This window comes from Lagopus leucura, unplaced genomic scaffold, assembly GCF_019238085.1.
Source record: "Lagopus leucura isolate 7727_CA_CO unplaced genomic scaffold, USGS_WTPT01 Super-Scaffold_100057, whole genome shotgun sequence".
NCBI lineage: Eukaryota > Metazoa > Chordata > Aves > Galliformes > Phasianidae > Lagopus > Lagopus leucura.
Window position 1 is genome coordinate 516,286 of NW_024962303.1, and position 14,698 is coordinate 530,983.

At 48.5% G+C, this 14,698-nt stretch overlaps 1 protein-coding gene across 2 annotated transcripts; it reads right to left on the reverse strand.

The window, feature by feature from the left end:
• Nucleotides 1-452: 452 nt before the first annotated feature.
• On the reverse strand, nt 453-13,393 carry LPAR4 (lysophosphatidic acid receptor 4). 2 transcript variants are annotated; one of them, XM_042886456.1, is made up of 3 exons: nt 13,033-13,393; nt 12,226-12,496; nt 453-2,825 (listed from the first exon to the last, which is right to left on the reverse strand). In XM_042886456.1, exon 3 carries the CDS (start codon nt 2,670-2,672, stop codon nt 1,626-1,628), a length of 1,047 nt encoding a protein of 348 aa, XP_042742390.1. In that variant the 5' UTR covers nt 2,673-2,825; nt 12,226-12,496; nt 13,033-13,393; the 3' UTR covers nt 453-1,625. The 2 variants fall into 2 exon arrangements, with proteins under 2 accessions (XP_042742390.1, XP_042742389.1); XM_042886455.1 differs by lacking the exon at nt 12,226-12,496.
• Between the last annotated feature and the right edge of the window lie 1,305 nt (nt 13,394-14,698).

The window sequence follows — 14,698 nt, forward strand, 5'->3', positions numbered from 1 at the left end:
CCTGCGAGTGCTGGAGCAGTGAGCTCTAGGGCCCACCTTGGCCTTGGTGGACAATGGGATATTTTTCATTTGAAGTCAATGCACTGCTAAATTAACATTCCTGTCAAAGCAAAACATTTTTCTTCTAGTGTGCCAGAAAATGGATTGCTTGTAAGCTGTCGTAATGCTGCTGTAGCTCAGTATCTCCTCAGCTTTGATCAGAGTGAAGATAAATGGCTACATAGAAAACACCCATTCATTTATTATTTTGCCTTTTTTTTTTTTTCTTTTCTGTTGTATCCTGACAAGTAGCTTGATGCTATACTGTGGAAAATGTAGGTTTTACAGATGTAAGAGGTAATAACTTCATTCTTAATGTTTAGGTGGTATGAATTGGCCTATTTAGGTCAGGATAGCTTAAACAGCAGCTGGAGAAATGAATCATCTCGTAAAACAACAACGTGTACAGGTAGTTAATTTTCCACATATATTTATATAATCTATTTCTATAAAAGGAAATGCAGGATATGTAATAAATTAATTGCAAAACAAGGAAACATTGTGGTAATGAGGAGAAGAGTGTGGCCAACTCGTTGAACTTCTTCTGGAGTTACTTTGAGATCTTTTAGTTTAATTAGTTGAGTGTACAGCAAAAATCCAGCAGGCAATTACCGACAAGATCTTCTGTTAATTGGATGTCCTCTGTTAATTGGATGCTCTGACACCAATTGTCTGTATCCAAATGCTCTTTCACAAGGGCGGCACTCCAGGGTTCTTCAGCCTCACAGTGTGGAGGAGCCTCTCACATTGGAGAGGCTTGGGCTGGTGAGAGCTGTGGGGTTCCAGGCCCTTTCCTTCAGCTGACTTACCAGAAACAGTCTCACAATCTCCTGGGACACAAAAGCCCAGGTAACAGAGCAGTAATGTGCTCCTAAGTGACATCTCTAGGGAGAGTTACAAATAAATTAAGAGACAGTTTAGTCTTACAGAATGAAACTTACTTTGAAACCGCATCATTAATTACCTTTTAGCTTTTTTTTATATCACCAAGCAACTGATCTACCTACTTTCAAAAGAATTACGTACGCTCCAAACCTTTCCACACAGTAAACTTAACGTGGCTGTATCTAGTAAAGCTGGGATGCATATACTCTTGCAGTGAAATAAGGAAAAGCCCAAAGCCTTTATTATACCTTTTTAAGCAAACATACATATTGTGTGAAGTTACTGAGTTAACATACGATGATGCGTTTCCAGAAGGCGTGAAATACTGGCAGATATCTCTAAGAAAAATTAAACTTGGTATTTCCCAACTGGTCCCATGTCAACCACTGGGGAGAAGAAATGCCAAATGTTGGCATGTTCTGCATGTTCTGATTAAGGAATCTGTTCTGTTCCCTCCTTTGCTGGTACATACGTTGTCACTCAGCCATTCTAACGAGTGCCATCAGGACTTTTATATTTTGTGTTCAGCTATCACATTCGGTGGGACCATCCCACCACAGGACCTTACCTACCTGTGCAGTTATTCCCCAGTGACTTTTATTCACTAGCAGTGTGCGAGAACCCATGTGCTCTCAAAGAACTGTTTCACACCTGGCGTTAATCAAATGGTAATGGGGGATAAGGCGTGTGACAACGTGGCACTAGAAGTGAGATTCAGAGGTTGGATCTCCCCCGTTTGTAATGGCCTGGTCACTTATTTCATCCTGCTGTGCTGGTAGAGCAGTCTTTGTTAGAGGGGTCTCAGTCTTGAAAAGAGAGTCCATTTTTATCTGGGTCTTTATGTTGAAAGACTTCTGGAAGGATTCTGATGTGAAGTAATAGATGAACGGGTCAAAGCAGCAGTTCATGGTTGCAATGCACAATGTGATTGGGTACATGGTCCGTGCAAACCTCTCCAAGGAGCAGTTTGCTATCGCCTGGGACCGCACGAGAGCGTACAGGAAGAGTATGGAGTTATAAGGCACGAAGCACACGACAAAAATGGCCACGTGCACAATGATCATCTTCAATACTTTCTCTTTGTTTGTCCCGATCTGAGACAAGGTGGCAGGTTTCCGGAGAGTCCTGAGAACTAAGGAAGAGCACGTGAGGTTGAGTAGCAAAGGAATGATGAACCCCACCACCTCAATAAATATAGTGATCTTAGACAAATAGGTTTTCCAGATACGTTTGGAAAAGCCTTCGAAACAGGTGGTGCTGGTGTTGGAAACATTGGTTGTGGAGAACAACGAGGCTGAGATTCCACCGCTGAGGACCAGTATCCAAACACCAGCACAGACTATGGCTGAATTTCTTCTGGTCCTAATGGTACGGGATCGGAACGGATAGACGATTGCAAGGAAACGGTCAACGCTGATGCAGGTGAGGAACAGCATGCTCCCATAGATGTTGGTGAGAAACGCCGTCCCAGATATCTTGCACAGGCTATCTCCAAAAGGCCAATGCCTGTTGAAGTTATAAAAGATTTTAAAAGGCAAAGTGAACACAAACAGCAGATCTGAAACCGCCAGGTTTGTCATGAAGATGGCCGTTTCGCTCCGCATCTTCATCCGGCAGCAGAAAACAAAGAGGGAAGCGCAGTTAGTGATCAGACCGAGGATGAAGACCACGCTGTACACGGCTCCATACAAGTTGTACTTAAAGGAATCATCTGTCAAACAGGTATGGTTGTTGCTGTGGTTTCCCATGCCAAGTCTGTGGTGTGCTTCCAAAGAGTGTCAAAGTCTACTTCAGTGCCATCCATAAAATAAGGCAGTCACCTCTTTTCTTCCTGATGAAACGCATTCCAGGAAGGCTGCTTGAATCCTTGCTACCATGTCCTCATTGTGCATCCTTTCATCCTAAAAGGGGAGAGAAATAAAAGCCATCAGTTTTGCCATCTGTTGTCACCCTGCATGTCTGTGCTAGAGAGTATTTGCGCTTTCCTTTCCAATCGTTCATACAGGACCAGTGATCAGTTTACAGCCAATCTTTATAAATTGTTATGAATTCCACTATTACTGGAACTTATCAAAGCTGGACACAGCAGTTTCTGCACTTGGTTTTGCTTTGCTCCCCTGCCTTCCTCTTGGAAGGAGAGCGACAGCCAATTCCAATGTTCCACCTGGAAAGGCTTTTCCTTAAAATCTGAGATGGATTTGACCCACTGTGTTTGGAGAGACATCATGGGCTGCAATATTCAGGCTGCTGTTTGATTCTACACCCAGGCCACTGCTCACCTAAGCATGTGACAAGAGCAGAAAGGAGCTGAAAATGTCAGTGCTTACTCCGAACTGTGCAGGAATGAAGCTTCTATGGTTTTGCAACTTCTTTAAATGAACAAACATTAAGAACCTGGACTGACAAAGTGCTCTTTTGCCTTTTTTCTACCTGAAAGCAGGAGCGTTTTGTGCAGGTATTTCGAAGCGCAGAACTGAAATGTTGTAATTCAGAAACATTTTGCACAGAGCACTTTCCAAGGCGAGGCGATGCTTGCTCCTTGGGAAAATGTTGGGGTTTCCATTCTGCAATTTTTCTGCAAAAGTGACATTATTTACTAAAAGGATTTTGTTTTAAAGCACAAAATGCTTTGCAAAAAGGACTCCTCTCTAAGCTGCATTGACAACTTCATTTTGTTTCTCTTCCTTGTCACCTTTCTGAACTTGAAATCTGGGAAATCCCATGAGCTGCACTCCTGTAGGACTCTATCCCAATTCAATCAGCTCTGGGGAAGTGTGCAGTTGAAATCAGCATGTTATTTGTTGGAAGTAAGAGCTTTCTGAACCATCTTGGTGTTATCCGCCTGGGACAATGCCAAGTGTTGGAGGCCTGTGAGCAGAAGCAATGGGGAAATCTCATTAACCAGCATGAGAAGGGCTTGTGGGCTGGGATGGGGGCATGCCTTGGTGGTGTGAAGCTGGGTAACCAGGGTGGGGACCTTTGACTTGTTAAACACAGCAAACTGAATCCAAAACAGTTTGTCACCCTTTTGTAATTTGTAATCTAGGAAACCTCTTAGTAACTGCAGCTATTGAGTAACTTGGAGATGAAACCATTGTGAACTGTAGGACCTGTTCCAGAAAGTGATTGATAACGTGTTATAACAGCAAACACATAACTGAGCAGGCTGGTGTTAAAGGTTGGAATGGCAACGGTGTAAACAAACAAACGGAGGGAGAAAGCATGGAATTGAGACCATTGAAGATGCAAACAGATCAAAATCAAATGTTTTCCATATGTTTCTCCTACCAAACTCACGCTAACAATAGTTCCTGCGTGCTGTCAGTGAGCCAGCTGCTGAACTGCCAGCTGTGGAGGGATGCAGCACGGACTGGCTGTGCTCACAGCCTGGCAGCACTGGGCTCGCTGTGTGCTATGAGCAGCATCCTGCCCAGAGACAAGTGGGGTGTGAAGCCAGGAAGGGAGGATCCCTTGATTTCACTCATCAGATGGCTTGGAGCGGCTTCAAGCTTTTTGGTGTCCCATAAAATGACTTAGGACTATTGCATGGGAGGTTTCTTGCCTGCTGCTCTGTGCTGTGCTGCTGTCCTGCTGCGTTTGCTGTGCATACCTCAAGCTCCCTGAACTGTTGTTTCCATAGATGGCATTGGTACACACCTCAAATTCAGCAAACCTTCCCTCCTTTCTTGTGCATTTTGTGTTATGCATTTGCAATGATAACAATATCCTGCCTTAGCAGATACTCGAATCAGGGGTAGATGTGCCTTTATCTGATCGCAGCTGATTGTGTGACAATGAGAAATGAGATGAAATGAGATAAAAGCCCACAGTGAGGCTTTCCTTCATGCATGCGTGGACTGACAGCAGGAGTGGGCTGTGCAGGGGAGCAGCGTGATCTGAGGCCCTATGGGCTTCTGCACTCATCTCAGCCTTTTTCCTCCTAACTTATGGCTAAATGAACATCATTGTGAAATGACTTAAGAAAACAAACACTTAAAATTGCTATGAGAAGGGCAGTAACATTTCAACAGTGCACTTTTTTTATTTTATTTTTTTTTAAATGCATGGTAATCTAAACAAGCAGAGTCTCACCTAGCAGTTGAAATGCTCCTTGGCAAGAACTTAGCTGTATTCAAGAGCAAACAGCTCCAACAGGAATACTTGTGCCTCTTAGTTCCAACCTCAGCTTAACACATTAAATAACTCGTCCAGTAATGAAAGAGGCAGTGTGTTATCTCCATCAAGAGCAAGTTTGCTGAAGTGTAACCTCTATGGCACCTCTTCTCCTGCTGTGTGCAGAACCCAGGTGTGCTGGGCTCCAGGTCTGAGAGAGGTTTGAGGCTCGCTGGGTGCCTGCACAGGGCTGTGCTGGGGTTGGGTGGAAGCTCTGCTTTGCATTCTGTGCACACACTGCGGGATTTTGGCTGCTCCTCAAAGCACAGCTGGGTGCAGCAGGTTTAAAAGACAGCTTTGAAATCCTTACCTTCACTGCTGGCGTATGTGGTCCCTGCCAGCAGCCTGACCCAGATGCTTAGAGCACAGGAGAAAAGGAGCTCCATCAGCTGGTTATTTTTCCTTGCTCTGCATCAGACGACCACAGGGACAAATACAGCTTCTCTGCTGTATAAGAACTGCCTGCCAGCAATTGTCCAGCCAGGTTATGGTCTTGGAAATATAAGCGTGTGTTGTTTACCTACCTATCCCTGCAGGGTTTAAACAAGCTGACAAGCTGCTTTCAGACTGAGCCATGTGCTTTAAATTCTGCATTTTTTGCTCCACAGGTTTGGTTTTCTGGATGTAAGACGCTCTGCTTCCTTTTCACCAAGGATTAAAGCAACAGGATGCTCTTCATGTGCATCACATTCACTACTGCTGCTTTGCTGGGAGAACTGGTGGTGTTAAAGGCTGAGTTGAGTATGAAGGCTCTTCCAATGCGTCGTTCAGTCAGCTCAAAGCTTTAATTGCTGTGCCTAAAATGGGCTCTGTGGGTGAGGGAAGGGCTGTGTCAAGCTGTCAGGAGTGGCACCATCACGGAATGCACAGCCTGGCTCATGTGGGGATGTTATCAATATTTCCTCTTGTAGAGGGGATGATACAGCAAACCCAGAGCAGCTGTCCGTCGCATAACCCCCTTATTCTCATACAAAGTGGGGTTCAGGGTTTGCTCACATCTGCCTTCTGCTGCAGAATCCCTGCCTTTTGCATACTAAAAACAAAGGAGACCTATGCCTTCCTTCCCTTGGCACACAGCTATCCTATCCTGTTTGGGGTTCTTTTGTTTCTGCCTCCTTGCACACCAAGAAGTCTTCAAAGCATCAGCAGGATTCTGAGCAACCACTGCTTTCGTTCTTTTAGGTTTGTTTGTTGTTTTGTACAGCAAATACCTTCAGGTAAACTTTGTAAAACCCTACTTATAGTTCCATTAAGGCCATTCCTTCTCCTTTCATACTCGTCTCATTCTGCGTGCTTCTGTCAAACGGAGGTCAGCAAAACGGCAGTGTGAAATTTGGGACTGACTTTTTGGATCTCCATGTTTTCTCCTCTGTGGTTTTAATAGGAGATACCAGAGGCAACACTGATCTGTGGAAGATGTTGGGCACCCCGTGTGCTCTTGTATCCATAGCTGAGCACTGCAGAGCCGTTTTGTCACCGTAAGAGGAAACGTTTCAAACCTGAAGGACCTTTTTGTTTTGTCTAGAAATCCCTCTAGATCGTGGCAGCACTTGTTGTGTTTTGACACCAGCTCAGCCTCTCACCTTGGAAATAAGTGTTCCACACATGCTTTATGCCTTCCCTTGAAAAGAACCACATTCATCAGAGAATTTATATCCCCTTTATCTGGGTGGTACAGTCACTGTATGGGATGGTTTGGTTAAGTCTGTGTAATTACTGAGGTTGGTGTCCTCCAACACCATCCAGTCCTAATGTCCACCCAGCCATAAGGCCATAGGACTTATTCCAGTCCATTTATAGGTACTGTATGGGGGTGAGATACACCACAACTGTGTTAAGTGTGAAATATATGGATAGAAACAGCCGTTTTCTAGCTGCAGAGGCCATCACTTGTGATAATTCTATAGCAACACTACTGGGCAATCATGCCACCAAAATGGTTAACTCTGAAGGCATACAAATATTAATTTGAAAACTACAACAAGTGAATTCAAAGCAAGTGAAGCAGCAGTGAAACGCAGCAGTGCTGTCTCGCGCTGAGCTCAAACTGCTCTGCTGCCTGCAATATCTGCAACCACAGCAGGATCCTGGCTTCTCAGTCCTGCCTCCTTTCAGCAGAAGCTTTGCTGGTTAGCTGTGCACGTGAGGAGAACTCTGTGAGCGTTAACTGGAAGGAGTTTCTGGGGAATCTATTTGCTGCCTTTGTGAGGCTCCATCCCCCTGTTCCCCTCGGTGTGGGCTCATGGCATGCTGTGATGTGACAGGTGCCATTGGCAGACCCCACTGCAGCACCATCTGCTCGGTGATGGGGCACCACGTTCAGGTCTGGTTTCTGAGCTGAGCAGCCTGCAGGGCTGCTTTGAACTCTCCATCCTCCCCAGCACCTCTGGTAGTCTGATGTACCCCGTGCTAAGGTGGGAGCAGGAGGAAGGTTGGGTTTGGCAATGGGAGGCAGCAGCTGTCTGTAAGCACCGCGCTGCTGCCTGCGTGAAGTGAGGAAGGCAGAAATGCTTTCGTTTCTTTTGTTGTGTCTGGCAACGGTAGGAAAGAATTAGATTGAAGTGTGAACTACAGGTCGGTAGGCTTCTGTAGCTTCCAAGGGCCATTCTTCCCTGGGTTAATCTGTCAGAGCAAATGCCTCAGTTGTGCTGGGTGAAAAGAGGATGATGTTTGATGATTAGCACAGAAGGTGGGCAGCAAGGCTCTTATTCATGGCTCTGACACTCACAGTGCCAGGGTCTTCAATGGCAGCATTACCCCCATTTCCCAGCACTCGCTGTTGGCTCAGTGACACCTCTCACACTGGGATCCTTTCAGTCCACTGGCTTTCTCCATCTGCTTTCCCACTCCTCTTCAGCAGAAGACAGGCAGAGCTCTGCAGTGCCAGCATGGTGTTTCCCACTTCTGTGGCTCCCTCCTCCCACCAGCGGGCAGCCCCAGCCCTCCCCATTCCCCAGGAGGACCCCAGTTTTACTCCTCCCAGAGATGGAGCTGGGAGGTGGAAACTGGAGCCTATTGGACCTCATCCTCACGGCACTCTCCTTTTTCCCTCTTTTTTCTCTTCTTTTAATTGCTCAGCACCGCCGTTGTCTCCTCACTGTCCTTTGAGACCTACAAAGCATTTCCTGCTCGTGGTCACTTCTCTGTGCTGTATCTGTTTTGTGTTGAGCTAATTAAAATGTTTCCTTCTGCAGAGCACGGTGAACTGCCTTACCCCGTATCCAGACGCTGATCCTCGGGGCATGACTCTCTTTTTGTTTTCACTGAGAATGTCTGTCTTCATTTACATCACCCGTTTAACCCTTGCAGTGCCGTGGCCTTCCGAGGGCCTGGCCCACAGCCCAGAAATGCTGGGATTCACCCCACGCTTCCCAGCAAAGTCTGCGTTATTTTACTCTTGTAAGAGGAACAGTTTTGCTCGCAAGGAAACCTTAGGCTGATGATGGAGGTCTGTAGGAATGCTGCTCTTTGGACTCTTGATCTCCCCTTAGCAAGAGGCTCATGCTTTAATAGAATTGCTAGGTGCAGTGGAGAGCGTGGTAAAGAGGCTTAGATATGAGGAAAACCTTGATGAGAAGCTGTGTTGCCCTCTGGGTCAACGCTTGGAGATTCGCAGGTTGTTTTCACTCAGAAGCAGAAGGTGGTGCTGGAGGTGGCTGTGCCTTTGATGCAGCCCTGTTTATTTACAAAGTGTGGTTAAGGGAAAAAAAAGAAGAGTCCTGTTTCCCTGAATCCAACAACGGGACTCGGTTTAGTTGCTTACGCTTCCAGAATGCCTTCCAGTCAGCACCCAGCCCCACAGCTTCCTTTCTTTGCCTTTGGACACCACTTGCAGTGCTCCCAGCTGCCCTCCCTGGCCCTGCAGCATGAAGCCCTCCTTTCACCCCGTGCCATGCCCACTGTCTTGCTCTGCACTGCTTCCTCCGCACTCCCTTTGCTCAAAGCACTGTTGAACGTTCACCTCTGTTTATCCAAAAAACATGGGCTCTTTTTTTTTCCTCTGCATGCATTAGCATCAACGTGGCTCATCCAGCTGCCAGCACTGCAGCACAGATGCCTGTTTCAGCTTTTGCAAGCTCAACCTGAGTGCAAGAGCAGCTGATTTCCTTGTAGGTCTGCATCCGTGGGAATTAGCAGGGCAGGAGGCAACCTGTGCATGGCTCTAGTGTGAGGATTTGTGCCCCGCATTCATGTACTGGATGGGGTACATCAAACAGGGCTTTGTTCTCTCTAATTGCATTATTTGGGGTGTGAAGGATGGTTTGAGGCTCCATTCTGACGGCGGGTGCGGGCGGCTGCAGCCTCATCTGCTCCATCCATCCGACTGCCCTTCTCAGCAGCTCACACTGAGCCACCCCTTGGTGTGCAGAGTGAGGCAGCACCGCGTGCAGCTGTGCCACAGTGCAGAGCAATGGAGCAACATGCTGCACCTGTGTGTGGAAATAAACATGATACCAGCTAAAAAGAAGAGCTTCATATTTGGCTAGTAGGTGCATAAGGTGATGTGGAAGCGTGTGATGCACAGAGAGAGAGCAATCTGCTGCGCTGCTATGTTGCTCAAGGCTTAGGGACCAGTCAGTGCCTCTCAATTTCACTTGCTAAGATCAAGAGACCACGTTTTCTACAAAACCAAGCCAAACTGTTACAGATGATTCCGAAACTTTCCTTGCAGTGAGGGTCAACTCAGGCTAATTTGGCTCTGAGGCTGCGTGCATCTTTACCACCTCTTGTGGGACCGAGCTCAGAAGATGGCGCATTAGAGGAAACCTTGCAGAGCCACTGTCTGTTCTTGGGAATACAGAGATCCTCTTTTCAAGGAGAGAATTTGCCTTTTGTACAACGGGCTCCCCTTCCCTGAGACTAAATCAGGTCCTTATTTATGGAGGAGGTGCAATGTGGGAAGGAGCAGAGTCTGTGCATGCATTTGACCTGGAAAGACCTCCTGAGGGCTGGATGTGAGCTCCAGAGCTGTCCTCAACCCCCAGCCCCGTGGATGGGGTGGCTCACTGGTGTCTTGCTCGTGACCCTGGGCCATGAGACTGAGACCAGTTATCCACATACGACTGGCCAGCAGCACTCAGACAGCAGTGAATGGAGGTCCAATGATACAGCTTGGGCCAAAGCTAGCTGCAGCCTGTACAGATCCATTAGAAATATCAGCATACAGTGAACATGATCACTGAGAACCTAGTCCATTGACTCAGGAAATCTTACACCTTTCCTACCCAAAGCCATGGGGTTGGACTCCATGGTCTTTATGGTTCCCTTCCAACTTGATATGGTCTATGATTGTACCCTCCTTTGCTGCTCCCTTTCCCTGGGAGCTGGATGAAGCTTTGGCTGAAACTGCCTTAATTCCTGCTCTCATGTGAGGCTACAGGCAGAAGGAGGGGAACCATCTTACAGCAGGGAGTGCACCCTCCCCTGCTGCAGGCTGCAGGGCCTCGCTGCAGTTAATGGAAGGCACAGTTCTTTCCATTTGCTGTCTCACTGCAACACTCTGCAATGCAAGTGAGTGGATAACAGCATTCAGGCATTGGTTCTGTTTGTCTGTGTCCAAGTACAGCTCATAGAATCATACAATTATTAAGGTTGGATAAAACCTCTAAGACCATCTATTCCAACTGCCTCCTTACCACCAATACTGCCCACTAAACTACGTCCCTAAGTACTACACCTTCCCTTTCTTTAAATGCTTCCAGGGCCAGTAACTCCACCATTCCCTGGGCAGCCTGTGCCAGTGCAACACCACTCTTTCTGAGAAGCAGTTCTTCCTCACACCCAACCTGTCCCTCCACATTGCAACTTGAGGCCATTCCCTTTCGTCCTCTAGCTGTTACCTGGGAGCAGAGGCTGATCCCACTTCGACACAACGTCCTTTCAGGAGCTGGAGAGAGCAGATCCACAACTTAAAGAAAGCTTCAAGCTATAGAGAGCAACTTCCTCTCTCCAGAATCTAATGGCTGATTTCTATCAGCTGCCCTAAACCCAGCCAGGCAGGAGTCTCATTTTCAGTCTCAAAGGATTAAAATGAAATGCAGCTCAGCTTCCCCCACCCTTCCTCCCTCCCATGTTTTCAGGAGTGTCTTTCGAATTGAATAGGCTTTGAACCCCCTGAAATAGCAAGGTTAGCTTCCTGCCAGTTTTATTTTGGCTTTCAGTAAGGGAAAGAAGATGAAAAAGTGCTATGGGGGGGGAATATCCTTATCACCAACATGTGAACTTTGCACTTCCCATCGCGTGGGTTTTACCATCCTGCTCGGACAGGAGAGCAGTGCTGCAGCACACAATTGTCCCCTCTTAAAGACAGATTAAGGGCTCTCATTTAAAACAAACAACAAAACAATCCTTGCAAACCCTTCTTCATACTGTAAGTCCTATTGCTTCCCAACGGCTGTATCTTTAGATTGTTGTAAGCATGCTACTGAGCATTCATTTCACTCCTGGCAGAGGTATTTTTATCTGCTCAGAGCTGTGCTCGATTTCTTTTTCCTGTGGAATTTTGCCACCGAGTTTAAAAGGAGTCAATTTGAGCCATAAATGGAAGCCAAAGTGAGAAATAAAACGCTGCACTTTTGCAGTATAAGAAATGCAACTCATTTCCTACTTTTTAATATAGCCTATAGGAACCAGGTCTCACAGCACGTGTATCACTGCAAGCTGGAAGCCACCTTTATACACAGCCCTTTCTTCAGCTCATATTCAAGCGTTCATACAACCCTGACTTCAAGCATTGAAGCAGAACCCTCGGAATGGCAGATTCACAAATCTGCACCAAACGCCGGGGGGGAAGGAAAAGCCCTCAACGTGTCAACTGCAGTGACACGATGGCAATTACGCTGTGACTGAGGACAGCTTCCCCAGCAGCAGTTGGGACACGGAGCTCCTCCACTCCTTCCCAACAGGTCAGAAACGGACAGAAACATTCATTCCTTCCACTCAAATCACAGCACGGCTCTCGGAGGAAAATCCGTCCGACAAAACACGGCTACCGCATTGAAACGCACCGCTCAGCGCCGCCTGCGAGCTTCGTGCCCGGCTTTGTCTGAGCTGGCAGAGTTCAGAAAAGGCCCCAATCATTTCTCGGTGCTGCGATGGGGATGGGAAGGCTTTGTGCCGAGCACTTACCGGGTTCGGACCCGTTCCTCGCCGCCGTTCCCCATGGATCCCCTCCGTGCGCTGCAGCCAGCGCCCAGCTATTCCCACGCGGGTGGGCTGCGCGCTCTCGCTGCTAAAACTTCGCCGTTCATCATTAAAATCCGGAGCGCCCGGCAGCTCTCAGCCTCCCTTTGTTCGGAGAGGAAACAGAACTGCTGGGGGCTGCGGTCATCGCGTCTCGGGAAGAACGGGCCCGACGTCTGCGCGGGGGTCTGCGGGCAGCGGGAGCTCTTGGGGGTCTCTATAGGAAAAGCTTTCCATTGGGCAGGGCCGCGGTATAGCAGGCACAGCCCGCCCCGCCCCGCGCCCCCCTCGGGCTGCCCCTCGCTGAGCATCGCCCGGTGGAGGGGGGGGGGGGGGACCGGCACAGCCCGCAGGGCCCCGCGCCGGGGGGGACGCGCCTCGGAGAGCGGCTTCACCTCCTCGGTGCTTCCGATGAAGAGGGGGTGGTGGGAGCGGGGAAAGCAGCGGGAAGCTGCGAGGCAGCCCCAGGCGGAAAGGAAAAAATCTTTCCAAAGGGATTTAGGAAGCCTTGTTGTTTTTGGTCGGGGAAAACTTCTCAAAGAGGTTGCCCGGAGCCCTCCGGAATGTGGTTCCCCAGCAGATTGCTCTCAGAGCCCCAGGTTCTGGCTGGAAAACCTGTAGGCTCTCAAAAACACGGGGACACAGCTACAAGCGCTGCTTTCTGCAGGGAAAGCACCGCTTTCTCGTCGTTCAGCTCTCCCCGGAGCTGCCTTTCAGCAGAACCACTGCCTAAGGCTGTGCTTTATCTCTTACCTTCACTATCAGCCCTCCAGCCAGGACCGGGGATCTCCAGGCAGCAGCAGTGCAGCAGATGGCTGATTTGTCTCGGCCTGTTTGTGCTGCGGAGCAGCCAGTGCCCTTTTATTTCTCTTTCAGCCCTCTCCAGTTCCATAGGGTTGAAATCCTGAGGGCGAGTTTAAAGCCCAGCCTCCCATCTAGCGCGTCCCGCTCGCATTGTGTTTGTCTGTCCTTTTCCTCCGCTCTTCTTGGCCGTTCCCACAGGCAGCCAAGGCCAGTAAACAGCTCATTGTGAGGCTGGAACTAATGTTATTCCTCGGGCTGGTGGCTGATGCAGCGGGCTCTGTCTCGCTTCTGCAGCACGCCCAGCTGCCACGGGCTTTTATCCAGGCGACTCAAATAACTTCCTGAATATCTCATGTAACAGCCTCCCTGCAGCCTGCAAACCTCCGAGGTCCTCCGAGGGGTCACGGTGCTGCAGAGACCGTAAAAGGCGAGCGTGGATTTCAGCTGAAAACGCTGGAGGTGCAGATGTTTCCTACCCCTCGTGGTCAAAGGGGCATTTTTCCTCCATTTTTCCTCCATTTTTCCTTCATTTTTCCTTCTTTTTTTTTTTTTTTTTTGGATGAGATGAGAGATGATCTGGGTATATTGCAAAGGGAGGCCGAAGGCGTCAGCCATCGCTGTGCGTCAATGAGAATGTAAGGGTGGATGTAGGGGCTGGGGGGGTTGGGGTGCAGAGCCCACCAGAGTGAGCAGGCTGTATGCTGGGCTGGCAGCCGGGGGCCCCTTGGAGGAGCAGGCTGGGCTGTGCCTTTCCCTTCTGATTCGAGTATTGCCAACTTTCCCCCATCCTTCCTAAAACTAATGGCAACTTGTGAGCAGCAGTCAGCTTTGGCCTTTTATGGCTTGTGGGCATTTTCCTGCTTTCAGGGCAAGCCTGATTGCTCGGGTATAATGCAGCAGTTTTGCAGCCCCTGGAACCCATTCTTATGTGGGTGTGAGTGCTCTCAGTGGGGACTGCTTAAACAACACGTCTGCGTTTGAAATCCCTCTGTTTAGGGGAAGAAGTGTGGCTTGGATGGTTTGAGGCTGGGTGTGCTGCGCCGTGATGCAGAATGAGCACATTGAAACCCTTTGTGGATTGAGGGACCAGTCCTGGGCAGAGCCATTAGGCTTGCTGTAGTTCTGCAGAAGCTGAAAGAGTGCCAGAATACCCTCGGATAAACACAGGATAAACCATGAAACAAAACCTTTGTGCTTCATGCAGTATTTGGCCAAAACGTGGCCATTGTGCCAACAGTGGATGCTGGTGGAATTGAAGCGAGTTGAACTGTACCTGTCCAGGGTGTTTGCTTTCTCTCTAGGGGTACTGGTTTAATTAAACACACCTAACAAAAGTCTTCAGCTATTGTGAACTTCAAGGGCTCTCAGGGGCTCCTCCTGATAACGTACCTCTCACTCAACAGGAGATTGGGGTGGGTATTTCTGTCCTTCATGGCGATCGTCCTTCTGCCCGCTGCAGTGATTCCAACCCACTCCACCCAGGGTTGCCATTGGATTTCACAGCATCTTTAACCAGCAGGTGCTCCAGTCACCTCCCTTTTGCTTGCTTTTGTGGATTTGGGGTTTCTTTCATGAAAAAGGAGCACCTTTTTCTGCCAGCTGCAGCCCAAACGAG